The sequence below is a fragment of the Natrix helvetica genome (genome assembly GCF_964273705.1).
Source record: "Natrix helvetica genome assembly, chromosome: 4".
NCBI classification, from domain to species: domain Eukaryota; kingdom Metazoa; phylum Chordata; class Lepidosauria; order Squamata; family Natricidae; genus Natrix; species Natrix helvetica.
In genome coordinates, this window is record NC_138550.1 from 4349778 (window position 1) to 4373841 (window position 24064).

At 42.8% G+C, this 24064-nt stretch overlaps 1 protein-coding gene across 1 annotated transcript; it reads right to left on the reverse strand.

Moving 5' to 3' along the window:
* Positions 1 to 217: 217 nt before the first annotated feature.
* On the reverse strand, positions 218 to 24064 carry MOGAT2 (monoacylglycerol O-acyltransferase 2; the record flags this gene model as incomplete). Its single annotated transcript, XM_081949980.1, has 6 exons — positions 218 to 1328; positions 2540 to 2739; positions 4268 to 4442; positions 6614 to 6818; positions 21699 to 21877; positions 23971 to 24064. 6 exons carry the CDS (start codon positions 24062 to 24064, stop codon positions 1174 to 1176), a joined length of 1008 nt encoding a protein of 335 aa, XP_081806106.1. The 3' UTR covers positions 218 to 1173.

The window sequence follows — 24064 nt, forward strand, 5'->3', positions numbered from 1 at the left end:
AATTCTTCTTGTTTGGACAACAATCTCTCCCGGTCAAAAATGTTCTTTTGAACTCAGAAAACCTATTTTTAATCTTCTTCACACCTAAGAACTGATACAAATCAAGGATGACAGTCACTGGGGTAGGAAAAATATTCTTCCGATTTGATCTGTCACATCAAGATTATTTTTCTTAGACAACTTTATTGGATCTTTTAAACAAGCGAGATAAAAATTAACAGGAGCCAATAACTAAGATAGAAAAGAGGGGGGGGGGGGAAGCAAAGAACGAAAGAGGTCACAAAGCCAAAAGGGCAGAAATAAACAAATATATGTAAAAAAATGATTTTCAATCGTTTTTCCACAACACATGTAAATATGAGCTCCCATTAACTTCTTAATCTAGATTTACAATATAGCTGTCATTTTTTTCTATTCTATCTAATCATCAAATGCATATTTCGTAATTTTTTCCCCGTTTCACAAGGAAAAGAAGCTTCCAATCAGCATTAAAATGAATCCTTTCTCCGATACAGGTGTGTTCAATGATGGCCCGTTTACGACCTGCGGACTACAACTCCCAGAATTCCTGAGTCAGAATTTCCTGGCTGGCTCAGGAATTCTGGGAGTTGAAGTCCGCAGATCGTATTGTCCACCCTGATATAATCCAAGCTGTCAATTTTGCTGCCAATTCCATTGATTTCTGCCAGTTCCATTGATTTCACATTCCTTTCATCCATCGTAGGCCATGTCAAATCTCTTCACTGTTATGCATATAAAAGTCTTGCGACTGTTATCCAATAACTGTTATAATAAAGGTAAACGTTCCCCTCGCACATCTGTGCTAGTCGTTCCAGGCTCTAGGGGGCGGTGCTCATCTCCGTTTCAAAGCCGAAGAGCCAGCGCTATCCGAAGACGTCTCCGTGATCATGTGGCCGGCATGACTAAACACCGAAGGCGCACGGAACGCTGTTCCCTTCCCACCAAAGGTGGTCCCTATTTGCATTTTTATGTGCTTTCTAAGTGCTAGGTTGGCAGAAGCTGGGACAAGTAACGGGAGCTCACTCCGTTAAGCAGTGCTGGGGATTCAAACCTTTGTCCATTGGCCCTAAAAGGAATATCTTTGGTTTCCATGGCAGATTCAACTTGTGGCTTGGATGTTTTCAGTTCTTGGTTGCCAAAGGCGTTGGTGTCTCATATGAAAGAGAGATGAGTGTCTTCTGGCACATTATACTTCGATTTATGGTCTTCAAACAGTTTGCAGAGGGCCTCCAGGTACTTCGTATGTAGCTCATCAACTTCGTCTTGGCTGGGGTTGTGCTTCTTTCTCACAGGGAGGGGTTTTCCCACTAGAGGTGTCAAACAGGAGAAAAAGAATTTAAAATTTAATTTAATTTAATAATAATTTAATTTAATTTAATTTAATAATTTAATTTAATTTAATTTAATTTAATTTAATTTAATTTAATTTAATTTAATTTAATTTAATTTAATTTAATAATTTAATTTAATTTAATTTAATTTAATTTAATTTAATTTAATTTAATTTAATTTAATTTAATTTAATTATTTAATTTAATTTAATTTAATTTAATTTAATTTAAATTTAAATTAATTTAATTTAATTTAATTTAATTTAATTTAATTTAATTTAATTATTTAATTTAATTTAATTTAATTTAATTTAATTTAAATTTAAATTAATTTAATTTTTTAATTTAATTTAATTTGACAATTTGACAATTTAACAATTTAACAATTTAACAATTTAACAATTTAACAATTTAATGTAATTAATTTAGTTTTGTTATTCTATTCTTTATCTTATTTGACTTATTTGACTTTATTTTACTTTATTATATTTTACTTTATTGACCTTATTTTATTTTTCCTTTATTTTATTTACTTGGCAAAACGGGGCAAAACCCCACTTAACAACTGTCTCGCTTAGCTACAGAAATGGTTGGGCTCACTCATTGCCATAAGTTGAGGACTACCTGTAACGTAACCTTAGCATACCCAGTTGTGTTTCCTTTCTCATCTACCTGGGAAGGCTAATAAGAGGCAACAGAGATTATTCTTACATCTCTACTTAAAACTAACTGTGCCCAGATAACACGCTGTTCAGATAGATATGGGACTTTTTATGTTTAATTTTTTAAAAAATGTATTAATAAAACATACATTTTATTTTTTTAAAAAGAGGCAATACAGAATAATTCGAAAAGAAGGAAAGATGTGTCCAGTACTCCTTTCCTCATCCTACCTACCTCTTTTTTCTGGATGCCACTAAGGGGTAAGTTCTGGCAGCTGCTACTATTGGTTTGCTTGTGGGTGTGCCATGCATTCACATGCGCAGTACAATAAAAATTGTTTTGTGCATGCACAAAAGCAAAAAATAAGATGGTGGTGCCGTAGGCGAGCCAGTTGAAGGGCGTGGCAGGCCTGGGTGGCTGCTGGTTCCAGCGACCCAGGCCGCCAAACCACTACTGATTTGGCCGAACTTTGGCCGAGCCGATAGGAACCCACTACGGATGCCACCTAAGAGACGAGGACTTACCCACAGTGTAGATTGGCTTCCGGTAGGGCATGAAACCGAAGGTGTATTGGAAGATCCCTCTGGCGTGGAAGAGGGGCAGGGAGATCCCCATGATCTTTTGCAAACGCTCTTGCGTCCATCTCACCCAAGATCCTTTGGGGTTTTCGACCTGGTCGAAAAGCTCATTCTCGCCGAAGGAGAACACGGGAACGAGCGACGTCCTAGGAAAAGAGAAGAAAAAGAAAGAAAAGATGGAACCAAACAGGTTGGGATAATTGCAGGTGAGATTCAGCCGGTTCGGACTGGTTTGGTAGAACTGGGTGCTAATTTTACATCTGGTTTGCCGAACCGGTTGTTGCAAGGACTGGCTGGCCCTGCCCCCTCTGCCCCCTCCCCCAGGAGTCTCCATGCGGCCTGTTCATCCCTGCCAGGGAAATGCAGGGCCCGCATGGAGGCTCAGAGATGGGGGGAAAACGGCCATGTTTTGTGGGCATTTTCGGGCCGTTTTCAGGCCATTTTTCAAGCCAAAATCGGCTTGAAAATCAGCCTGAAAAGATCCCACAAACAGGCCATTTTCCAGACTGTTTTCAGGTCATTTTTCAGGCAAAAAACAGCCCTAAAATGGCTTGAAAAATCCCCACAAAACGGGCTGGTTTGGGGGCTGTTTTTTGGGCATTTTCAAATCCAAAATCAGCCTGAAAAACAGCCCTAAAATGGCCCGAAAAATGCCCATAAAACAGTCATTTTTTTCGGGCCATTTCAGGCAGTTTTTCCAGCCAAAATCGGCCCAAAAAACGGCCTGAAGAATCATCCTCAAAAATGCCCCAAAACCAGCTTACCCAGCTTCTCTTCCTCTTGCAGTCAACTTTCCCAGTCTAGCTTGATGCTCTCTCTCGCTCTCTCTCGCTCTCTCTCTCTCTCTCTCTCTCTCTCTTTCTTTCTTTCTCTTTCTTTCTCTCTCTCTCCCTCTCTCTCCCTCTCTTACACACACACATAGACCCCCCCACACGTTGGATCTTTCTTTCCTCTGTGCACCCCCCTTTACCGGATCCCCAACAATGCCTGTCCCATAAAGGTATCACCCACACAAGTCACGTAGAGTTGGCCATGCCCACTCAGTCACATGACCCACCCAGCCACGCCCACTTAGCAGAGAACCAGTTGTTAAATATTTGGAACCCACCCCTGGATAACTGAGGAAGGCTGGGTAGCTGCAAATATAGTGTAGTTCTCGACTTATGATCACAATTGAGCCCCAAATTTCCGTGGCAGAACGAGGTGTTCGTTAAGCGAGTTTTGCCCCATTTTACGACCTTTCTTGCCACGGTGGTTACGTGAATCACTGCAGTTGTTAAGTGAATCTGGCTTTCCCCATTGATTTTGCTCCTCAGGATGTCGCAAATGGGGCTCATGTGACCCCCGGGAGAATGCTGCCACGGTCGTAAGTGTGAAAAACGGTCATGTCCATTTTTTGTAACTTGGAACGGTCCCTAAATGGACTGTTGTAAGCTGAGGACTACCTGTAACACGGCAGTGTTTCTTCTTCTTACAAGTTAAGTCAATGGGGTTCACTTAACAACTATGTGATTCGCTTAACAATGCCAGCGTTTCTTTCAGCAACCCTGGCAAAAAGGTCATAAAATGGGACACAGAGCTCACTAAGCAACTGTCCTGCTAAGCAGTGGAACTTTAGGGCTCAATTCTGGTCGTAAGTCGAGGACACGGCCCCCAGAAGCTGTTCCTACTCACCCATTCTCTATGGCCAGCCGAACGAATCCCTTCCGGTTCTCCAACAGGAGAGTGTAAGCTCCAGGACGCGCGTCCAGGGCTTCCTGCGCCCCTCCCACAGCGATGACCACAATATTCCCACCTTCCTTCTTCCTCAAGAGATACAAACCAGATTCCTTGTCCGAGGGAATTAAACCTGGGTGAAGCAAAGCAGGAGAAAGAAGGAACATGAAAGCATGCCAAGTGTGCAAAACAGAACAAAACCCCACAAATAGCCTTAACAGAGAATAACAGGATTGGAAGGGACCTTGGAGGTAGAGTAGAGTAGAGTAGCGTAGAGTAGAGTAGAGATAATAGGATGGGATGGGATGAAATAGAAATAATAGAAATAGAAATAGAAATAGAAAGAATAGAATAGAATAGGGAATAGAATAGAGTAGAGTAGAATAGAGTAGAGTAGAGTAGAGTAGAGTAGAGTAGAGTAGAGTAGAGTAGAGTAGAGTAGAGATAATAGGATGGGATGGGATGAAATAGAAATAATAGAAATAGAAATAGAAAGAATAGAATAGAATAGAATAGGAAATAGAGTAGAGTAGAGTAGAGTAGAGTAGAGTAGAGTAGAGTAGAGTAGAGTAGAGTAGAGATAATAGGATGGGATGGGATGAAATAGAAATAATAGAAATAGAAAGAATAGAATAGAATAGGGAATAGAGTAGAGTAGAGTAGAGTAGAGTAGAGTAGAGATAATAGGATGGGATGGGATGAAATAGAAATAATAGAAATAGAAATAGAAAGAATATAATAGAATAGGGAATAGAGTAGAGTAGAGTAGAGTAGAGTAGAGTAGAGAAGAGAAGAGAAGAGAAGAGAAGAGAAGAGAAGAGAAGAGAAGAGATAATAGGGTGGGATGGGATGAAATAGAAATAATAGAAATAGAAAGAATAGAGTAGAGTAGAGTAGAGAATGAGAAGAGAAGAAAAAAGAAGAAGGGACAACAAAAGAATGGAATGGAATAGAAGAGAAGAGAATACAGAATGAGAAATTCTGTTATCATACAAAATTAGTGGACCAGAGGAATGCCGTCGATATAGTTTACTTGGACTTCAGTAAGGCTTTTGATAAGGTAGACCATAACCTACTACTAGATAAAGTAGAAGAATGTGGGTTAGACAGCATCACCACCAGATGGATTCGTAACTGGCTGACCAACCGCACTCAATGTGTAGTCCTCAATGGAACTGCATCTACATGGAGGGAAGTATGCAGTGGAGTACCCCAAGGCTCTGTTTTAGGCCCAGTACTCTTCAACATCTTCATCAATGATTTGGATGAGGGAATAAATGGGGAACTCATCAAATTTGCAGATGACACCAAGCTGGCAGGAATAGCCAACACTCCAGAAGATAGGCTTAAGATACAGAAGGATCTTGACAAACTTGAACATTGGGCGCTATCTGATAAAATGAAATTCAATGGTGAAAAGAGTAAGGTTCTACATTTAGGCAACAAAAATGGAATGCACAGGTACAGTATAGGTGATACCTTGCTCAGTAGTAGTAACTGTGAAAGGGATCTTGGAGTCCTAGTGGACAACCATTTAAATAGGAGCCAGCAGTGTGCAGCAGCTGCCAAAAAAGCCAACACAGTTCTAGGCTGCATCAACAGAGGGAGAGAATCAAGATCACGTGAAGTGTTAATACCACTTTATAATGCCTTGGTAAGGCCACACTTGGAATACGGCATTCAGTTTTGGTCGCCATGATGTAGAAAAGATGTGGAGACTCTAGAAAGAGTGCAGAGAAGAGCAACAAAGAGGATTAGGGGACTGGAGATGAAAACATGTGAAGAACGGTTGCAGGAACTGGGTATGTTTAGCTTAAGAGAAAGAAGGACTAGGGGAGACATGATAGCATTGTTCCAATATCTCAGGGGTTGCCACAAAAAAGAGAGAGTCAAACTATTCTCCAGGGCACCTGAGGGTAGAACAAGAAGCAATGGGTGGAAACTGATCAAGGAGAGAAGCAACTTAGAACTGAGGAGAAATTTCCTGACAGTGAGAACAATTAATCAGTGGAACAGAAGTTGCCTCCAGAAGTTGTGAATGCCCCAACACTGGAAGTCTTTAGGAAGATGTTGGATAGCCATTTGCCTGAAACGGTATAGGGTTTCCTGCCTAGGCAGGGGGTTGGACTAGAAGACCTCCAAGGTCCCTTCCAACTCTGCTATTGTATTGTATTGTATTATAGAAGAGAATAGAGAATGAGAAGAGAAGAGAAGAGAAGAGAAGAGAAGAGAAGAGAAGAGAAGAGAAGAGAAGAGAAGAGAAGAGAAGAGAAGCTGGAAGGGACCTTGGAGGACTTAGCTTACCTCCACTCATCAAGTAATCCCGGAAAAAGGGGGCTCGGAACCACAAATTCAACATCATCATGTGAGGCTTCAGCCCTGGGAAGAGCTTGGAAAAGCCGGTGGCTTCGGTGCAGAAGTTAATGAAGGCACCAGCTACCAGGATGCCGTGAGGATGGAAGCCAAAGATGTAGTTCTGGCTTGGGTCCAAATCCACTGTCTTCACCAGCTGTAAGAAGAAAGGTATTTAGGATACTTCTCTATTATTTTATTTTATTATTTCACTTCATTCCATTGTATTTATTGCTATTTATTTTATTGTTTTGTTTCTATTTTATTTCTATTTCATTTATTTTTATTTCATTTCATTTTGTGTCATTTTTATTTTATTTATTAATACCCTGCCTTTATTATTCTTATGAATAACTCATATCCAACCTACCTTTCTCCTCTGATTTGTCCCACAACAAGAACTCTGTCAGGTGGATTGGGTTGAGAGAGAGAGAAGGACTGACCCAGTCACCCAGCCATCTGGCTTTCACAGCTAAGGCAGGACTAGAACTCACGGTCACCTGGTGATTGGCCCAAAGTCACCCAGCTGACTTTCGGGCCTACGTCAGGACTAGAATTCACCGTCTCCTGGTAATTGACTTAAAGTCCCCCAGCTGACTTTCGTGCCTAAAGTGGAACTAGAATTCACTGTCTCCTGGTGATTGACCAAAGTCACCCAGTTGGCTTTGATGCCTAAGTCGGGACTAGAACTCACTGCCTCCTAATGATTGGCTCAAAGTACCCAGCCAGCTTCCCTGGCTAAGGCAGGAGTTGAACTCCTGACCTCCTGCTTTCTAGTCTGGTCCTTTAACCACTAGACCAAAGTAGCTCTCTTTTGTAAGAAAGGTGAAAGGATGAGTTATACTGGGTTGGATTGGATAACCTCTGAGGTCCCTTCTGACTCTTCTATTCTATGATGATCCTCCCTTCATCTTGTTTCTCAAAGCACAGCTGCCATTTTATTTTCCACATTCAATGTTCTAAGCACATCATAATAATAATAACCTAACAGTTTTTCTCCTCCTGAATGTCCAGGCTCCTTCCGGCCACTGGGGTTAATTTGTCACCGGGAGCTTCAGGCACAGACAGAGCCCAGCTGTTTACAGGCCACCTGCAATGGGCTCCCTTCACCCTTCCGTCTGATTAATGAGACTGTTATGGAGCTCCCAGCTCTGAACTGCCCTGGTTGGGTACATCGTGTTCTCCCCCATTTATCCTTACAAAGTTATTCCTTTGGAAGTGGGCTTCTCTCTCTCATTCTCTCTCTCTCTCTCTCTCTCCTTTGCTATCTATTATCTATCATCTCTCTCCCCCTTTCTCTCATCTCTCTTTCATCTGTTTATGTCTGTAGCTATCACTCTAGTTATCATCTATCATCTCTATTTATAATCCCTTTCATTTGTATGCGTGTCTGTCTGTCTGTCTGTCTGTCTGTCTGTCTGTCTGTCTCTATCTATCTATCTATCTATCTATCTATCTATCTATCTATCGTCTCTATATCTATTATTCTATCATGTTTCTATCATCTCATCTATATATCTATGTCTGTCTGTCTATCTATCTCTATTTTTCTATCATCTTTCTATCTATCATTTCATCTATATATCTATCATCTCATCTATATATGTCTACTGTCTGTCTCTGTCTGTCTGTCTGTCTGTCTGTCTATCATCTATCTATCTATCTATCTATCTATCTATCTATCTATATATCTATCTATCTATCTATCTATCTATCCATCCATCCATCCATCCATCCATCCATCCATCCATCTATCTATCTATCTACCTATCTATCTATCGTCTCTATTATCCTATCATCTTTCTACCTATCATCTCATCTATCTATATCTATCTGTCATCTCATTTATCTATATATCTGTCTATCTCTATCTGTCTGTCTGTCTGTCTGTCTGTCTGTCTATCATCTCATCTATCTATATCTATATATCTATATCTATCTTTCTATCTTCTATGTATGTATGTATGTATGTATGTATGTATGTATGTATGTATCTATCTATCTATCTATCTATCTATCTATCTATCTATCTATCATCTCATCTATCTATATATCCATGTCTGTCTGTCTGTCTGTCTGTCTGTGTCTCTGTCTATCTGTCTATCTTTCTATCTCTATTTATTATTCTATCATCTTTCTATCTATCATCTCATCTATATATCTATGTCTGTCTGTGTCTTTCTGTCTATCATCTATCTATCTATCTATCTATCTATCTATCTATCTATCTATCTGTCTGTCTGTCTGTCTATCTATCTATCTATCTATCTCTATATCTATTATTCTATCATCTTTATATCTATCATCTCATCTATCTATCTATCTATCTATCATCTATCATCTATCTATCTCCATCCATCCATCCATCCATTTACTATAATATATTTATTTCATTTCTAGAGTTGCCCAACTCAACCAAATGACTGAGCAATTTACACTTCTAACGAATTTTCAGCGCCTGATAACTTCAAATGGTTACTCAATGAATGTTTGATGGTTTTAAAGGTATCCTGCACAAGTTGTAAGTTGAGGACTGCCTGTGTCGTACATTCTTCACATAGCAGCATCCCTCTTTGACACAATTCATCTCAATTCACCCCAGTCAAAGAAGTTATCCAGAGTTTTTTTTTTACATTAATGAAATGCCTCTTAATTACTGGTTAGATACAACAATCAAACCTGTTTCAGGGACCAGGAGAATCTGCATTTCTAAAAGAATAAATGTCGGTTCTGGACATTTTGCCAAATTTTGCTCTGCCACATAAAAGAAGAGCCACTTGGCACCATCAACTTCTTATAAATTTGAGAGTCAAAGAATTTAGCATGGTATAGACTTTCATTTTGAAGAGGTAGTTGGATGACATGGAGTGGATGATTCGGCAAAGAAAAAGATTTATGGAGCTTAAATTTTTGACGCTGGGCGTATCCGTGGAGTTGCCCAATTGCTCATCTCAATTTCATTTGCACACAAAATCTTCTCCTTGACCAAGCATTGTGGGTTTGCTTTGCATGAAATTACCCAACCTATTCTCCCATTTTAATTTTTTTTTTAACAAAATACAATACAATAATACAAGGGAACTAAATTACTATTCAGCTTTTGAAAGCAGTGCCAAATAAAACTAGAAGGAAGCAACAAAGAATATTTATATTATGGGTCTCACGCAGACAGGCATTTAGAGTAGACTGGGCATTTTATCTACCTATCGAGACCTTCGCAAGGCCCTGAGAGAGCATATGTGGATGTTTGATAGCGTTAAAGGTGTCTGTCAAAGGATGTCAGCTGGTCCAAGTCAAACTGCCTTTTGAAATTGACCATGGAGATTTTGTCAATGTCGATGGTATCCAAGGGGTGCTCCAGATGTTTTGGGGTTGCACCCTATTGGTGCTACATTTGCTTTCTTTTGCCACCGCTGTTCTATTTCTATTGGTAGGTCTGGTATTTTATGATCTCCATAAGATGCCAGATGTTCTCTTCTCTTCTGCTGTCTCCAAGTCCTGCCATGTCCGCTGTTCAGACTTGTTTTGTCTTTTTATTGACTATTATTGGCAATATTAATAATAGAACAACTGTGGTAAAAGAAATGGTTGGGTATCTGTCTGCCTTTCTGTTAGTCTGTCCATGTCCCTCTCTATCTCTATCCCTATCCATCCATCTCTCCATCCATCCCTGTCTCTCTCTCTCTCTCTCTATCGATTGATCGATCCATCCATCCTTATTATCTATCATCTATCTATCATATCTATCTATCTATCTATCTATCTATCTATCTATCTATCTATCCATTCCCCCTATATCTACAGTATATCTATATCTATATCTAAATAGATAGATAGATACAGATATAAATCTATCTATCTCTATCTTTATCTCTATTTTTATATCAATCTATCTATAATCCATCCATCTTCCATCCATTCATCCATCCATTCCTATCTCTCTCTCTCTCGATACATCCTTCCATCCTTATCTATCTACCTAGCTATCCATCCATCCATCCAAATCTATCTATCTATCTATCTATCTATCTATCTATCTATCTATCTATCTATCTATCTATCTATCATCTATCTATCTATCTATCATCTATCTATCTATCTATCATCTATCTATCTATCTATCTATCTATCTATCTATCTATCTATCTATCTATCTCTATCTTTATGTCTGTCTGTCTGTCTGTCTGTCTGTCTGTCTGTCTGTCTATCTATCTATCTATCTATCTATCTATCTATCTATCTATCTATCTTCCATGCATCCATCCATCCATCTATCCATCCACCTATCCATCCATCCCTTCCTCCCCCCCTCTCTCTCCATGCCTCCCTCCCTCTCTCTCTCCATCCCTCCCTCTCTCTCTCTCTCTCTCTCTCTCTCTCCATCCATCCATCCATCTACCCATCCATCTCTTTCCCTGTCTCTAGCCCTATATCTATCTATCCATCTCTCCGTCATCTGTACATGTTTGCACTTCTCACCTCGCCTTCTCTCTCTGCCCTCCTGGAACAGCAAACTCCAAAGAGCCATTAAACCAGATTAGATTGCATAACAAACGGGGCAGCTTACATAACACAACCGCACTTCCTGGTACCCTGGCAACCTTGGGATGAGGGAGGAAGGGAGGGGGCCTTACTTGGAAACCAAGGTAAACATGGGCAGTTGATCATTTTTGGAAAGAACACATTTGCTCTTTAAAGGTGTCCTGATCACAGGAACAATTCTAGTGTTGCGTTATTGCTCTCGAGACAGAGGTCATCTAGTCCACCCCATATGACATCAAAACATCACCTACAATAGAGAGTCCTCGACATGACCGTAACAGAGCTGCCCCCTTACAGTCGTAAGTTGTTGTAAAGTTGTAAATTGGTCACCGATGTAACCCACCCGATTTTACGACCTTTGTTGTCATGGCCATTAAACGAATCACCGCCCTCGTTAAACGAACCAATTGTTTACCATGGGCCGGTTTGGCCAAAAATGCTGAGAGGATGGCTTCTGTATTGACCCCCTCCACCACCTATGGGCTACCCCCTGCAGGAAGCAGAGTTTAAGGTGCTGGCCTAGGAACCAGGAGATTGTGAGTTCTAGTCCCACTTTAGCCATGAAAGCCAGCTGGGGGACTTTGGGCCAATCACCAGGAGACTGTGAGTTCTAGTTCCATTTTAGCCATGAAAGCCAGCTGGGGGATTTTGGGTCAATCACCAGGAGACTGTGAGTTCTAGTTCCATTTTAGCCATGAAAGCCAGCTGGGGGATTTTGGGTCAATCACCAGGAGACTGTGAGTTCTAGTTCCATTTTAGCCATGAAAGCCAGCTGGGGGATTTTGGGTCAATCACCAGGAGACTGTGAGTTCTAGTTCCATTTTAGCCATGAAAGCCAGCTGGGGGATTTTGGGTCAATCACCAGGAGACTGTGAGTTCTAGTTCCATTTTAGCCATGAAAGCCAGCTGGGGGATTTTGGGTCAATCACCAGGAGACTGTGAGTTCTAGTCCCACTTTAGCCATGAAAGCCAGCTGGGGGATTTTGGGTCAATCACCAGGAGACTGTGAGTTCTAGTTCCATTTTAGCCATGAAAGCCAGCTGGGGGATTTTGGGTCAATCACCAGGAGACTGTGAGTTCTAGTTCCATTTTAGCCATGAAAGCCAGCTGGGGGATTTTGGGTCAATCACCAGGAGACTGTGAGTTCTAGTCCCACTTTAGCCATGAAAGCCAGCTGGGGGATTTTGGGTCAATCACCAGGAGACTGTGAGTTCTAGTTCCATTTTAGCCATGAAAGCCAGCTGGGGGATTTTGGGTCAATCACCAGGAGACTGTGAGTTCTAGTCCCACTTTAGCCATGAAAGCCAGCTGGGGGACTTTGGGCCAATTACCAGGAGACTGTGAGTTCTAGTCCCACTTTAGCCATGAAAGCCAGCTGGGGGACTTTGGGCCAATCACCAGGAGACTGTGAGTTCTAGTTCCATTTTAGCCATGAAAGCCAGCTGGGGGATTTTGGGTCAATCACCAGGAGACTGTGAGTTCTAGTTCCATTTTAGCCATGAAAGCCAGCTGGGGGATTTGGGTCAATCACCAGGAGACTGTGAGTTCTAGTCCCACTTTAGCCATGAAAGCCAGCTGGGGGATTTTGGGTCAATCACCAGGAGACTGTGAGTTCTAGTCCCACTTTAACCATGAAAGCCAGCTGGGGGATTTTGGGTCAATCACCAGGAGACTGTGAGTTCTAGTTCCATTTTAGCCATGAAAGCCAGCTGGGGGATTTTGGGTCAATCACCAGGAGACTGTGAGTTCTAGTTCCATTTTAGCCATGAAAGCCAGCTGGGGGATTTTGGGTCAATCACCAGGAGACTGTGAGTTCTAGTTCCATTTTAGCCATGAAAGCCAGCTGGGGGATTTTGGGTCAATCACCAGGAGACTGTGAGTTCTAGTTCCATTTTAGCCATGAAAGCCAGCTGGGGGATTTTGGGTCAATCACCAGGAGACTGTGAGTTCTAGTTCCATTTTAGCCATGAAAGCCAGCTGGGGGATTTTGGGCCAATCACCAGGAGACTGTGAGTTCTAGTTCCATTTTAGCCATGAAAGCCAGCTGGGGGATTTTGGGTCAATCACCAGGAGACTGTGAGTTCTAGTCCCACTTTAACCATGAAAGCCAGCTGGGGGATTTTGGGTCAATCACCAGGAGACTGTGAGTTCTAGTTCCATTTTAGCCATGAAAGCCAGCTGGGGGATTTTGGGTCAATCACCAGGAGACTGTGAGTTCTAGTTCCATTTTAGCCATGAAAGCCAGCTGGGGGATTTGGGTCAATCACCAGGAGACTGTGAGTTCTAGTCCCACTTTAGCCATGAAAGCCAGCTGGGGGATTTTGGGTCAATCACCAGGAGACTGTGAGTTCTAGTCCCACTTTAACCATGAAAGCCAGCTGGGGGATTTTGGGTCAATCACCAGGAGACTGTGAGTTCTAGTTCCATTTTAGCCATGAAAGCCAGCTGGGGGACTTTGGGCCAATCACCAGGAGACTGTGAGTTCTAGTTCCATTTTAGCCATGAAAGCCAGCTGGGGGATTTTGGGTCAATCACCAGGAGACTGTGAGTTCTAGTTCCATTTTAGCCATGAAAGCCAGCTGGGGGATTTGGGTCAATCACCAGGAGACTGTGAGTTCTAGTCCCACTTTAGCCATGAAAGCCAGCTGGGGGATTTTGGGTCAATCACCAGGAGACTGTGAGTTCTAGTCCCACTTTAACCATGAAAGCCAGCTGGGGGATTTTGGGTCAATCACCAGGAGACTGTGAGTTCTAGTTCCATTTTAGCCATGAAAGCCAGCTGGGGGATTTTGGGTCAATCACCAGGAGACTGTGAGTTCTAGTTCCATTTTAGCCATGAAAGCCAGCTGGGGGATTTGGGTCAATCACCAGGAGACTGTGAGTTCTAGTCCCACTTTAGCCATGAAAGCCAGCTGGGGGATTTTGGGTCAATCACCAGGAGACTGTGAGTTCTAGTCCCACTTTAACCATGAAAGCCAGCTGGGGGATTTTGGGTCAATCACCAGGAGACTGTGAGTTCTAGTTCCATTTTAGCCATGAAAGCCAGCTGGGGGACTTTGGGCCAATCACCAGGAGACTGTGAGTTCTAGTCCCACTTTAGCCATGAAAGCCAGCTGGGGGATTTTGGGCCAATCACCAGGAGACTGTGAGTTCTAGTCCCACTTTAGCCATGAAAGCCAGCTGGGGGATTTTGGGCCAATCCCTCTCTCTTAGTTCAATCCACCTCACAGGGTTGTTGTTATAGCGGGGAAAAGGAGGAGGAAGGAGTATTAGGTATGTTCTCTGCCTTGAGTTACTTATAAACAATGATCAAGGCAGGATAACAATAAATTAATTCATTAAAGCACATTCCTTTGCTTCCTCTGTTTCTAGATAATATCCAAATCCCACCTCTTCAATCCTGGCGAAACTAAATATTAATTACGGCTTTGAAATTTGGTGAAACTTCGAAGTCTTAATGGATATTTCATTTCCCTGATATTAAGTTCCCTCTACTGCAGTGTTTCTCAACCTTGTCAACTTGAAGATGTCTGGACTTCAACTCCCAGAATTCCCAAGCCAGCTGGCTGGGGAATTCTGGGAGTTGAAGTCCAGACATCTTCAAGTTGACAAAGTTGAGAAACACTGCTCTACTGCATTTTTCTTTTAAATGTTGCAAGTGGGCTAATTCTAATAAATATTGAAATATTGTAGGCAGCAGTTAGGTTGACTCAGCCTAAGGTCCCAGCATGCATTTAGCCATCTTAGTTTAAAACAAAAACCCACATTTTGCTAAGGACTAAACTGGGCTAGGTTTGGTTTTTTTGACTAGGCGGCTCAGTGGCTAAGACACTGAGCTTGTCGATCAGAAAGGTCGGCAGTTCAGCTGTTCGAATCCCCAATACAGGTCTCCTGCAGGAACAGGGGGTCGGATTGGATGATCTCCAAGGTCCCTTCCAACTCTGTTACTGTTTACGGCTTACTGTTTTGGTCGTGCGAACCCAGCCCACTTTGCGCAACCTTTTAGGCCAGCGATGGCGAACTTTTCTGAAAGGGTCACATGGAAATGTGGTGCCTGCAGGCGCACGCACATTGGGGCCAAACTCCGGAAAAGCCGAACTTCCAGATATCTAGCGCCCATGTGCACCCGACAATCAGATGGCTGGCGTGCATGCACAGCCCGGTTTTTGGCACTGCTGTGTGCATGAAGAGATCGCGCTCAGGAAAAGCCACATGTCTGGGTTTTGGTGCTCATTGCGCACCCAATAATTAGCTGGCTGGCACGCATGCCCACATTGGTTTTCGGCACTGCCGTGCGCACAAAGGACAGCTGATCATCACGCGTGCAATCTGCGCCAGAAACACGGAAGGCAAACAGGCGAGGCTGCGCGTGCCGGGCAACATGGCTTCGCATGCCACTTTGGACACGCGTGCCATAGGTTTGCTATCACAGTTTTGGGCCGGTCGCAAATGCAAGTTAAGTTAATTCAGAAGTCAGCTTCGGGGTATCGTGCAAATCCTGACACCAAGGTCTTGACTTTGGAAAGGTTAGGATAGTTTGGAAAGAAAAAAAGAATAGTGGAGGATTTTTTGTGGTGCGTACAACCTTTTTAAAACGCAGGCCAAAAACAAAGCTTTGTGTTGTATTTCAAAAGCCTGCAACACCTGTTTGGCCATAGGCCAAAGAATCCCCTCAAAGAAAGATAGTTTCGTGGGAAAAAGACCCCCTCAGCGATCTCTCCTTTTATCAAAAGCCCTCGTTAGGCCTCTCCCCACAACCACAAAGAGGCTTTTGAAGCCGTTCAAGTGGGAACAACTTGGGACATGTTGACAGGAGGATGCCACGTTCTAGATTCGATTGCAAAAGTAGAAAACCACAATTCAGCTAATCGCGTCAACTTATCCCCCCCTCTCAAATTCCTCCTCTTCTCTTCAAAAGAGAAGGACGCACACAATGCTCTGATCGGGATTACGCAACCCTTGTGGTTATCCTAACTTGGTATATTATTCCCAGACCAGTTTTGGAGGGCCGACGTAAAAAAATTGAGAAATAGAATAGAATAGAATAGAATAGAACAGAATAGAATAGAAAATGGAATGGAATAGAATAGAATAGAATAGAATAGAATAGAATATGGAATGGAATGGAATGGAATAGAATAGAATAGAATAGAATAGAGAATGGAATGGAATGGAATAGAATAGAGAATGGAATGGAATGGAATAGAATAGAGAATGGAATAGAATGGAATAGAATAGAGAATGGAATGGAGTGGAATAGAATAGAATAGAATAGAATAAAATAGCGAATGGAATGGAAGGGAATAGAATAGAATAGAATATGGAATGGAATGGAATAGAATAGAATAGAATAGAATAGAAAATGGAATAGAATAGAATATGGAATGGAATGGAATGGAATAGAATAGAATAGAATAGAATAGAGAATGGAATGGAATGGAATAGAATAGAGAATGGAATGGAATGGAATAGAATAGAGAATGGAATGGAATAGAATAGAGAATGGAATGGAGTGGAATAGAATAGAATAGAATAGAATAGAATAGAATAGAGAATGGAATGGAAGGGAATAGAATAGAATAGAATATGGAATGGAATAGAATAGAATAAAATAAAATAGAGAATGGAATGGAATGGAATGGAATAGAATAGAATAGAATAGAGAACGGAATGGAATAGCATAGCATAGCATAGAACAGAACAGAATAGGATATCAAAATAGAATAGAATAGAATAAGAAATAGAATAGCATAGAATAGCAGAGTTGGAGGGGACCTTGGAGATCTTCTAGTCCAACCCCCTGCCTAGGCAGGAAACCCTACACCACTTCAGACAAATGGTTGTCCAATCTGTTCTTTAAAACTTCCAGTGTTGGAGCATTCACAATTTCTGGAAGCAAGTCCTTCCACCGGTTAATTCTTCTAACAGTTAGCTGGTGCCCCGTGGACAAGGGACTATCAAAACTACAGCTCACGTCCTACTACAGAGTACTTTCTACAGGTAGTCCTCGACGTACGACCACAATTGTGCCCAAAATGTCAGTTATTAAGTAGGTTTTGCCCCATTTTACAACTTTCCTTGCCACAGTTGTTAAAAGAAACACTCCAGTTGTTAAGTGAGCCACACGGTTGTTAGGGGAATCTGGCTTCCCCGTTGACTTTGCTTGTCAGAAGGTCACCAAAGGGGAATCCCTTGACCCCCGGGGAGAATGAGACTGTCATAAATGTGAGTCAGTTGCCAAGCGTCTGAATTTGGATCCCGTGACTACGCCAGTCGTAAGTGTGAAAAACGGCCATAAGTCCCTTTTTTCAGTGTCGTCGTAACTTCAAGCGGTCACTAAATGAACTGTTTGTAAGCTGAGGCCTACCTGTATTGCAAGCATGAGAAATTAACCATTTATTGCCTCCCAACGGCGAAAATGTTCATAAGCGTAATGTTCCTCTTTATTGAATTTTGCCTCCAAGTGAGTCTTGACTCTTCACAGCTGCCTGGAAGTTGTTGCTGCTGTGGCTGTTTTGTTGGTTTTTGCAATGTTTACAGTTTGTAAAAACTTGTAAATCTTTTTTTTACAATTTTTTGCTCTGAAAAACGGCCCTACTTCTTCTGCTCCAGAAGTTGTGAATGCCCCAACACTGGAAGTCCTTAAGAGGATGTTGGATAGCCATTTGTCTGAAACGGTATAGGGTTTCCTGCCTAGGCAGGGGGTTGGACTAGAAGACCTCCAAGGTCCCTTCCAATTCTGCTATTGTATTGTATTGCTTTCTGCTTTTTTCATATTTCGCCAACAGGGGGCAGCACATGGCTGCTTTGTCTGTGCTGAAAAGCTAATTGAGGTCAGGGCTTCTATGGCCAAAAGTGGTTTGTTTAAGGTTAGAGTTTAGTCTATTTAGAGATGCATCTCTTGTGCCTTTTTATCTTGATCTCTGCATGGAAAAGATAATTGAATGCATCTGCTACATCTAATGCACAGGTGGTCCTCAAACTACAACAGTTCATTTAGTGACCATTCAGAGTTACGATGACACCAAAGAAAAGTGACTTAAGACCATTTTTCACAGCTATGACCATTGCAGCATTCCTGAGGTCATGTGGTCAAAATTCAGATGCTTGCCAACTGACTCACATTTATGACGGTTGCAGTGACCCACCTTTGGGACCTTCTGACAAGCAATGGGGAAGCCAAGTTCACTTAACAACGGGGTTGCTAATTTAGCAGCTGCCCGTGATTCCCTGAACAAATGTGGCAAGAAAAGTCGTAAAAAGGGGGGAAATCCACTTAGCAAATTTCTCACTTAGCAACATAAATTTTGGGCTCAATTATGGTCGTAAGTTGAGGACTACGTTTCAGATCTTTTCAAGTACATGAGAAACTTCACCATGGTAGCCCCAAAGGAGCTTTTTTTTCAAGAGGTAACTGGACTTTCTTGTTTTTCTTTGAAGGCGTTTCGCTTCTTATCCAGGAAGCTTCTTCAGCTCTGACTGGATGGTGGGGAAGGGAAGGATTGATACTCCTTGCAGAGAAAGCTGGTCATTTGCATCCTTTTAGAGGGTCCTTGAGGCCACCTGGAGGTTTCTCTGTGTCCTCAGGGTCACCTGAGTAGTTCCTGCAGCCTGCAATTTTTCCTCTGGAAATCCATTCCTACTCCCACCCCATTGCAAGGGTCTTCACCCCAAATTGCATAGCTAAAAGTCTGTAGAGATTCTCCGTCCTCCAGATCACGGTTGTCCCAAAGGGGCTTTTTCAAGAGGCAACTGGACTTTCTTGATTTCTCTTTGAAGGCGTTTCGCTTCTTATCCAGGAAGCTTCTTCAGCTCTGACTGGATGGTGGGGAAGGGAAGGATTGATACTCCTTGCAGACAGCTGCTCATTTGCACCCTTTTAGAGGGTCATTGAGGCCACTTGGAGGTTTCTCTGTGTCCTCAGGGTCACCTGAGTGGTGCAAATGGTTCCTGTAGTCTGCAATTTTTCCTCTGGAAATCCATTCCTTCTCCCACCCCATTCCAAGGGTCTTCACCCCACCCCCAAATTGTGTAGCTAAAAGTCTGTAGAGATTCTCCATCCTCCAGATCATGGTTGTCCCAAAGGGGCTTTTTCAAGAGGCAACTGGACTTTCTTGATTTCTCTTTGAAGACGTTTTGCTTCTCATCCAAGAAGCTTCTTCAGTTCTGGCTGAATGGTGGGGAATGGAAGGATTGATACTCCTTGCAGACAGAACTGGTCATTTGCATCCTTTTTAGAGAGTCGTTGAGGCCACTTTGAGGTTTGTCTGTGTCCTGAGGGTCACCTGAGTGGGGCAAATGGGTGTGGAGTCCTTTTGGCTGCAGGATGCTTTCTCCCCTGTGTCCCTTCACTGTTGAGGTGACCCTAATATTCAGGTGACCCTGAGGACACAGAGAAACCTCCAAGTGGCCTCAACGTCTCTCTAAAAAGGATGCAAATGACCAGCTGCCTGCAAGGAGGATAAATCCTACCGTTCCCCTCCATCCAAAGTCAGAGCTGAAGAAGCTTCTGGAAGGAGAAGCGAAATGCTTTCAAAAAAAAAAACCCAGAATGTCCAGTTGCCTCTTGAAAAAAAAAAAGCATCTTTGGGACAACCTTGACCAGGATGATGGAGAATCTCCATAGACATCTACCATGGTTGAGGGAATCCCTCTGAAGCGATGATCTGATAGATCACAGATTTCTCTACCGCTTGATTCTCCACCTCAATCAAATCGCTTTCTGTTTTTCACTTCTGTGGCACATCCTTTTTTGCGTAAAAACCCTCAATTAACTAAGAGACCATTAGGACACATTATCGGGTGCCCTATTTCGCTGTTAAATGGCCCATCGAATTTTGACATTCGATAAACCCGAGTACTACCTGAAATTTTAACGCTAATTGGAGACCCTCCTTGGCCTTTTTGCATGGAACAGGGAGGGAAAAATGAAATTAGGATACAGGTAATTGTCGACTTAAGACCACGGCTGAGCCCAAAATGTCCGCTGCTAAGCCAGACTATAGTAAGTGAGTTTCCGCTGCGTTTTTACAACTTTTCTTGCCACCATTGCTAAGTGAATCACTGCAGTTGTTAAGTTAGTCACAAGGTTGTTAAGTGAATCTAACCTCCCCGTTGACTTTGCTTGACGGAGGCCAAAGGGGATCGCGTGATCCTCGGGACACTGCGACCATCATAAATATGAGTCAGTTCCAAATTTTGATCAGATGACCACAGAGTTGCGGTGATGGTCGTAAGTGTGAGAAACTAGCCATAAGTCACTTTTTTCTATTGCTGCTGTAACTTCAAAACGTCGCTAAACAAACTGTTATAAGTCGAAGACCGCTTCCATACATTTTTCAAACCTCATGGGGAAATGGGAGTTCAGTTCTTACTTTTGCTCCAATAGTTATTTCATCAGAGTTTGGAATCCGGCCACGGTTTTCTCAAATTCGCTCCCTTTCCAAAATTAGAAATACTTGAAAGTTTTACAATCTTTTAGCAATTGGAATCATTTCAAATTTGGGGAGGGAGGGGGTGGCGTTGCCAGGCCTCTGAATTTGGGGATGCCGCAATGAGTGTTAAAAATGGTCCTAAGCCCCCTTTCTTTTCAGTGCTGCTGCATCTTCAGTCACTAAATGAGGACTACCTGTATAAGTCTACTGTCAGCTGCTTTACAGCCTCTTCCTCCACCCATTGTGCAGCTGGAGGCGATGCTGACTTTTATCTCACCGTTCCCTTAGCAACATGTCAGATCCCTCATCGGAGCCGGAATCTGCGCAGGAAGATGAGCTGAAACCTGAGCAGATAAGAGATTGAGGGGGGCGACTTTGTTGGCTTCGGAGGAAAATGGGGAAGGAAAGGCCTTTTAGGATTAGGACAGCTTGTAGGCAGAGAGAAACAGGGGCAGGATGAACACGAGAGGCAGAGCTCAGGCGAGGAGCAAGGACCACCCCCTCCTGATCCAAGAGCATGGAGAGTGGAGAGATGGCAAGAACAGCACAGACCGAGCAGGCTACTCGGGAGACGAGTGCCCCGCCCCTCTTCACAAGGCATACCTAGGGAATGAGGTTTAAGGAGACGCTGTAGGGAGGAGCATTTGTCGGAAACCAACGCTGAGTTCCTGAAGTGTGGAGTGCCGACATTTGAACTTCCCAAAAGTCCTTGCATTCGGGAACTAATTACCTGGATCCAACTCCTTGATTTGCTCTGCTGGATTTATTGCTGTGCAACCTTGGTGTAAACGATGTCCAGTGATGTCAAACCCACAAACATATCTCAGAGGCTGCTTGAGGTGTGTGTGGGGGTTGGATATCACTTTGCTGTGGGACTGGCCAGAAACGTGGGTGCCTTTGGGGAAATTTGGAGCAATAAAGGGGCGGTTTGAAGTGCCAGCTGTTTGTGTTATCTCCCTGCCGTGCCCTGGGTCACCACACAGCATCTCTTGCTTCCCTCCGTCTCCCAAGGTCTTTCTCGCGTGCTATTATACCCCCTTGCCAGTAGGGGGAACACCTACCGTGACGGGGAAATAATCTTTCATGTATCGCCAGGCAATGCAATTCCGGACGCAGCGGAGCCTCCGCCCACCTTTGCTGGGGGTGTCCCAGTCGAAAGCCCACCAGGCAGCATAGAGGGCGCTGATCAGCCAGAAGCGAGTGAAGAGGAGGAGGATGAAGACAGCAATGCAGCACTGAGCTAGAGGGGAAGAAAATGGAGGCTGGTTAGGGGTCCCCCAAATCAAGAGCATCTTCACCCATTTCATTCCCTAATCAGGAATAACCGAATAATGGAAGGGACCTTGGAGGTCTTCTAGTCCAGCCCCCTGCTCAAGCATGAGACCAGATACCATTTCAGACAACTGGTTGTCCAGTCTCTTCTTAAAAACCTCCAGTGATGGAGCAATCACAACTTCTGGTGGCAAGCTGTTCCACTGATTGTTTTAACTGTCAGGAAATTTCTGATTTACTTATAGAGGCTGTTTGTCGTCAACCTGGATTACTTTTTTAAAAGGAGGAACAAAATATAAACAAATAAAACATATGTACCCAGAAGGCAACCTCACCTGACAATAAAAGAGAGCTTTTCAATGATTTTCTTTTCCTCTTCTTCCCCCCCTCCCCCACATCATTACTAAAAACTTTAATTATTATTTTTATTGTCAAGACTTATAAAGGCTGCCTACTCAAACAGACCTGGAAGAATTCTGCATTCTTTGGGTGCAAATTTCGCCAAAGGTCTTCTCTGGTTTGAAACTTATTTTTAATTACGTTTGATTCCTGATATATAAAAACACACAGGGGACTTTCTCCGCGGGCTGCTGTACTGTTCAAGAGTCCTGCTTTTGTGAAAATATGGACCCCTTTCTTGGAAAGACTCAAATCTCTAGACAGTCGTGTCTGAAAGATTGCAAATCATGACTGCTCTTTGACAGTCTTCAAATTAACCAGCGCATGGACACAATTTGGGGGTGATTTCAGTATATTAAATGCATGGATAATGATTTTCTTAAGGACATCAGCTATTCAAATCTCTGGGCAGGGACCATTCCAGAGGGAAAGCGTTGTGACAGAAAAGGCATCCTTGCTAGGGTCCTAATCGATACAGCTAGTCCTTGAGTTATGACCACAATTAAAATAAAATAGAATAAGTTGGAAGGGACCTTGGAGGTCTTCTAGTCTTCCCCCCTGCTTAGGCAGGAAACCCTACACCACTTCAGACAAATGGTTACCCAACAGCTTCTTAAAAACTTCCAGTGTCGGCGCATTCATAACATCTGGAGGCAAGAAGGTCGCAAAAGGAGACCACAGGACCTTGGAACACAACGACGGTCATAAATATGAACCAGCTGCTAAGCCTCTGGATTTTGATCACATGATCAAGGGGATGTTGCAACAGTCGTAACTGTGAATAAGGTCCCTAAGTCACATTTTTCAGCTCCGTTGTAACTTTGAAGGGTGAAGTCAATATCGCCCTATTCCACACCTTTCTTGCCACAAACGAACCACTGCCGTCGTTAAGTGATTAACACGGTTGTGAAATGAATCCAGCTTCCCCATTGACTCTGCGCGTCCGAAGGTCGCAAAAGGGGATCGCTGCAACCGTCATAAACATGAACCAATTGCCAAATTCTGATCATGGGAATGCTGCAACGGTGATTAGCGTGAAAAGCAGTGATAAGATCCCTGTTATCGGTGCTGTTGTAACTGCAGTCAGTAAGTGAATTAATAATACAATAGTAGAGTTGGAAGGGACCTTGGAGGTCTTCTAGTCCAACCCCCTGCCTAGGCAGGAAACCCTATACCGTTTCAGACAAATAGCTATCCAACATCTTCTTAAAGACTTCCAGTGTTGGGAGACTTCCAATTGTTGGAAGTCAAGGGCTTCCTGGGCAAACAAGAAAAGCAGATCCCTGCCCCAACGAGCTTCCAAAACAAATACCAACTCAGAGTTTTATTTCTGCAAAATGCACCCTTCGATTGTGACAGGAATTGCAAGCCGGTGGTTGGGATTTCCAGGCAACCCCTTAAAACGGGGGTTCTCCAACCTTTCAGACCTCAGGGACCACTAAATTCATAATTTTAAATCCCACAGATCACCAACATAATTTTTAAAAAAAAAGATAAATAGCATTTAGTGCAATATAAAAAATGCAAATATTTTTTCTATGAACCACTGGTTGGTGACAGCTGCCTTAAAAGTCAGGCCCCTCCCATCCTTCCCCCTGCCCCCCAAAACCTCCAGTTCCTTAAAAACGTCCCCTGAATTAAAAATAACAATCTCATTTTTACCCAGGCCCAAGAAACTGAAGACCCATTGAAGCACGGATGCCGTCTGGAGCCTCCTCTCCAGCGGGATATGGCGAGGAGCAAATTCGACCTTCAT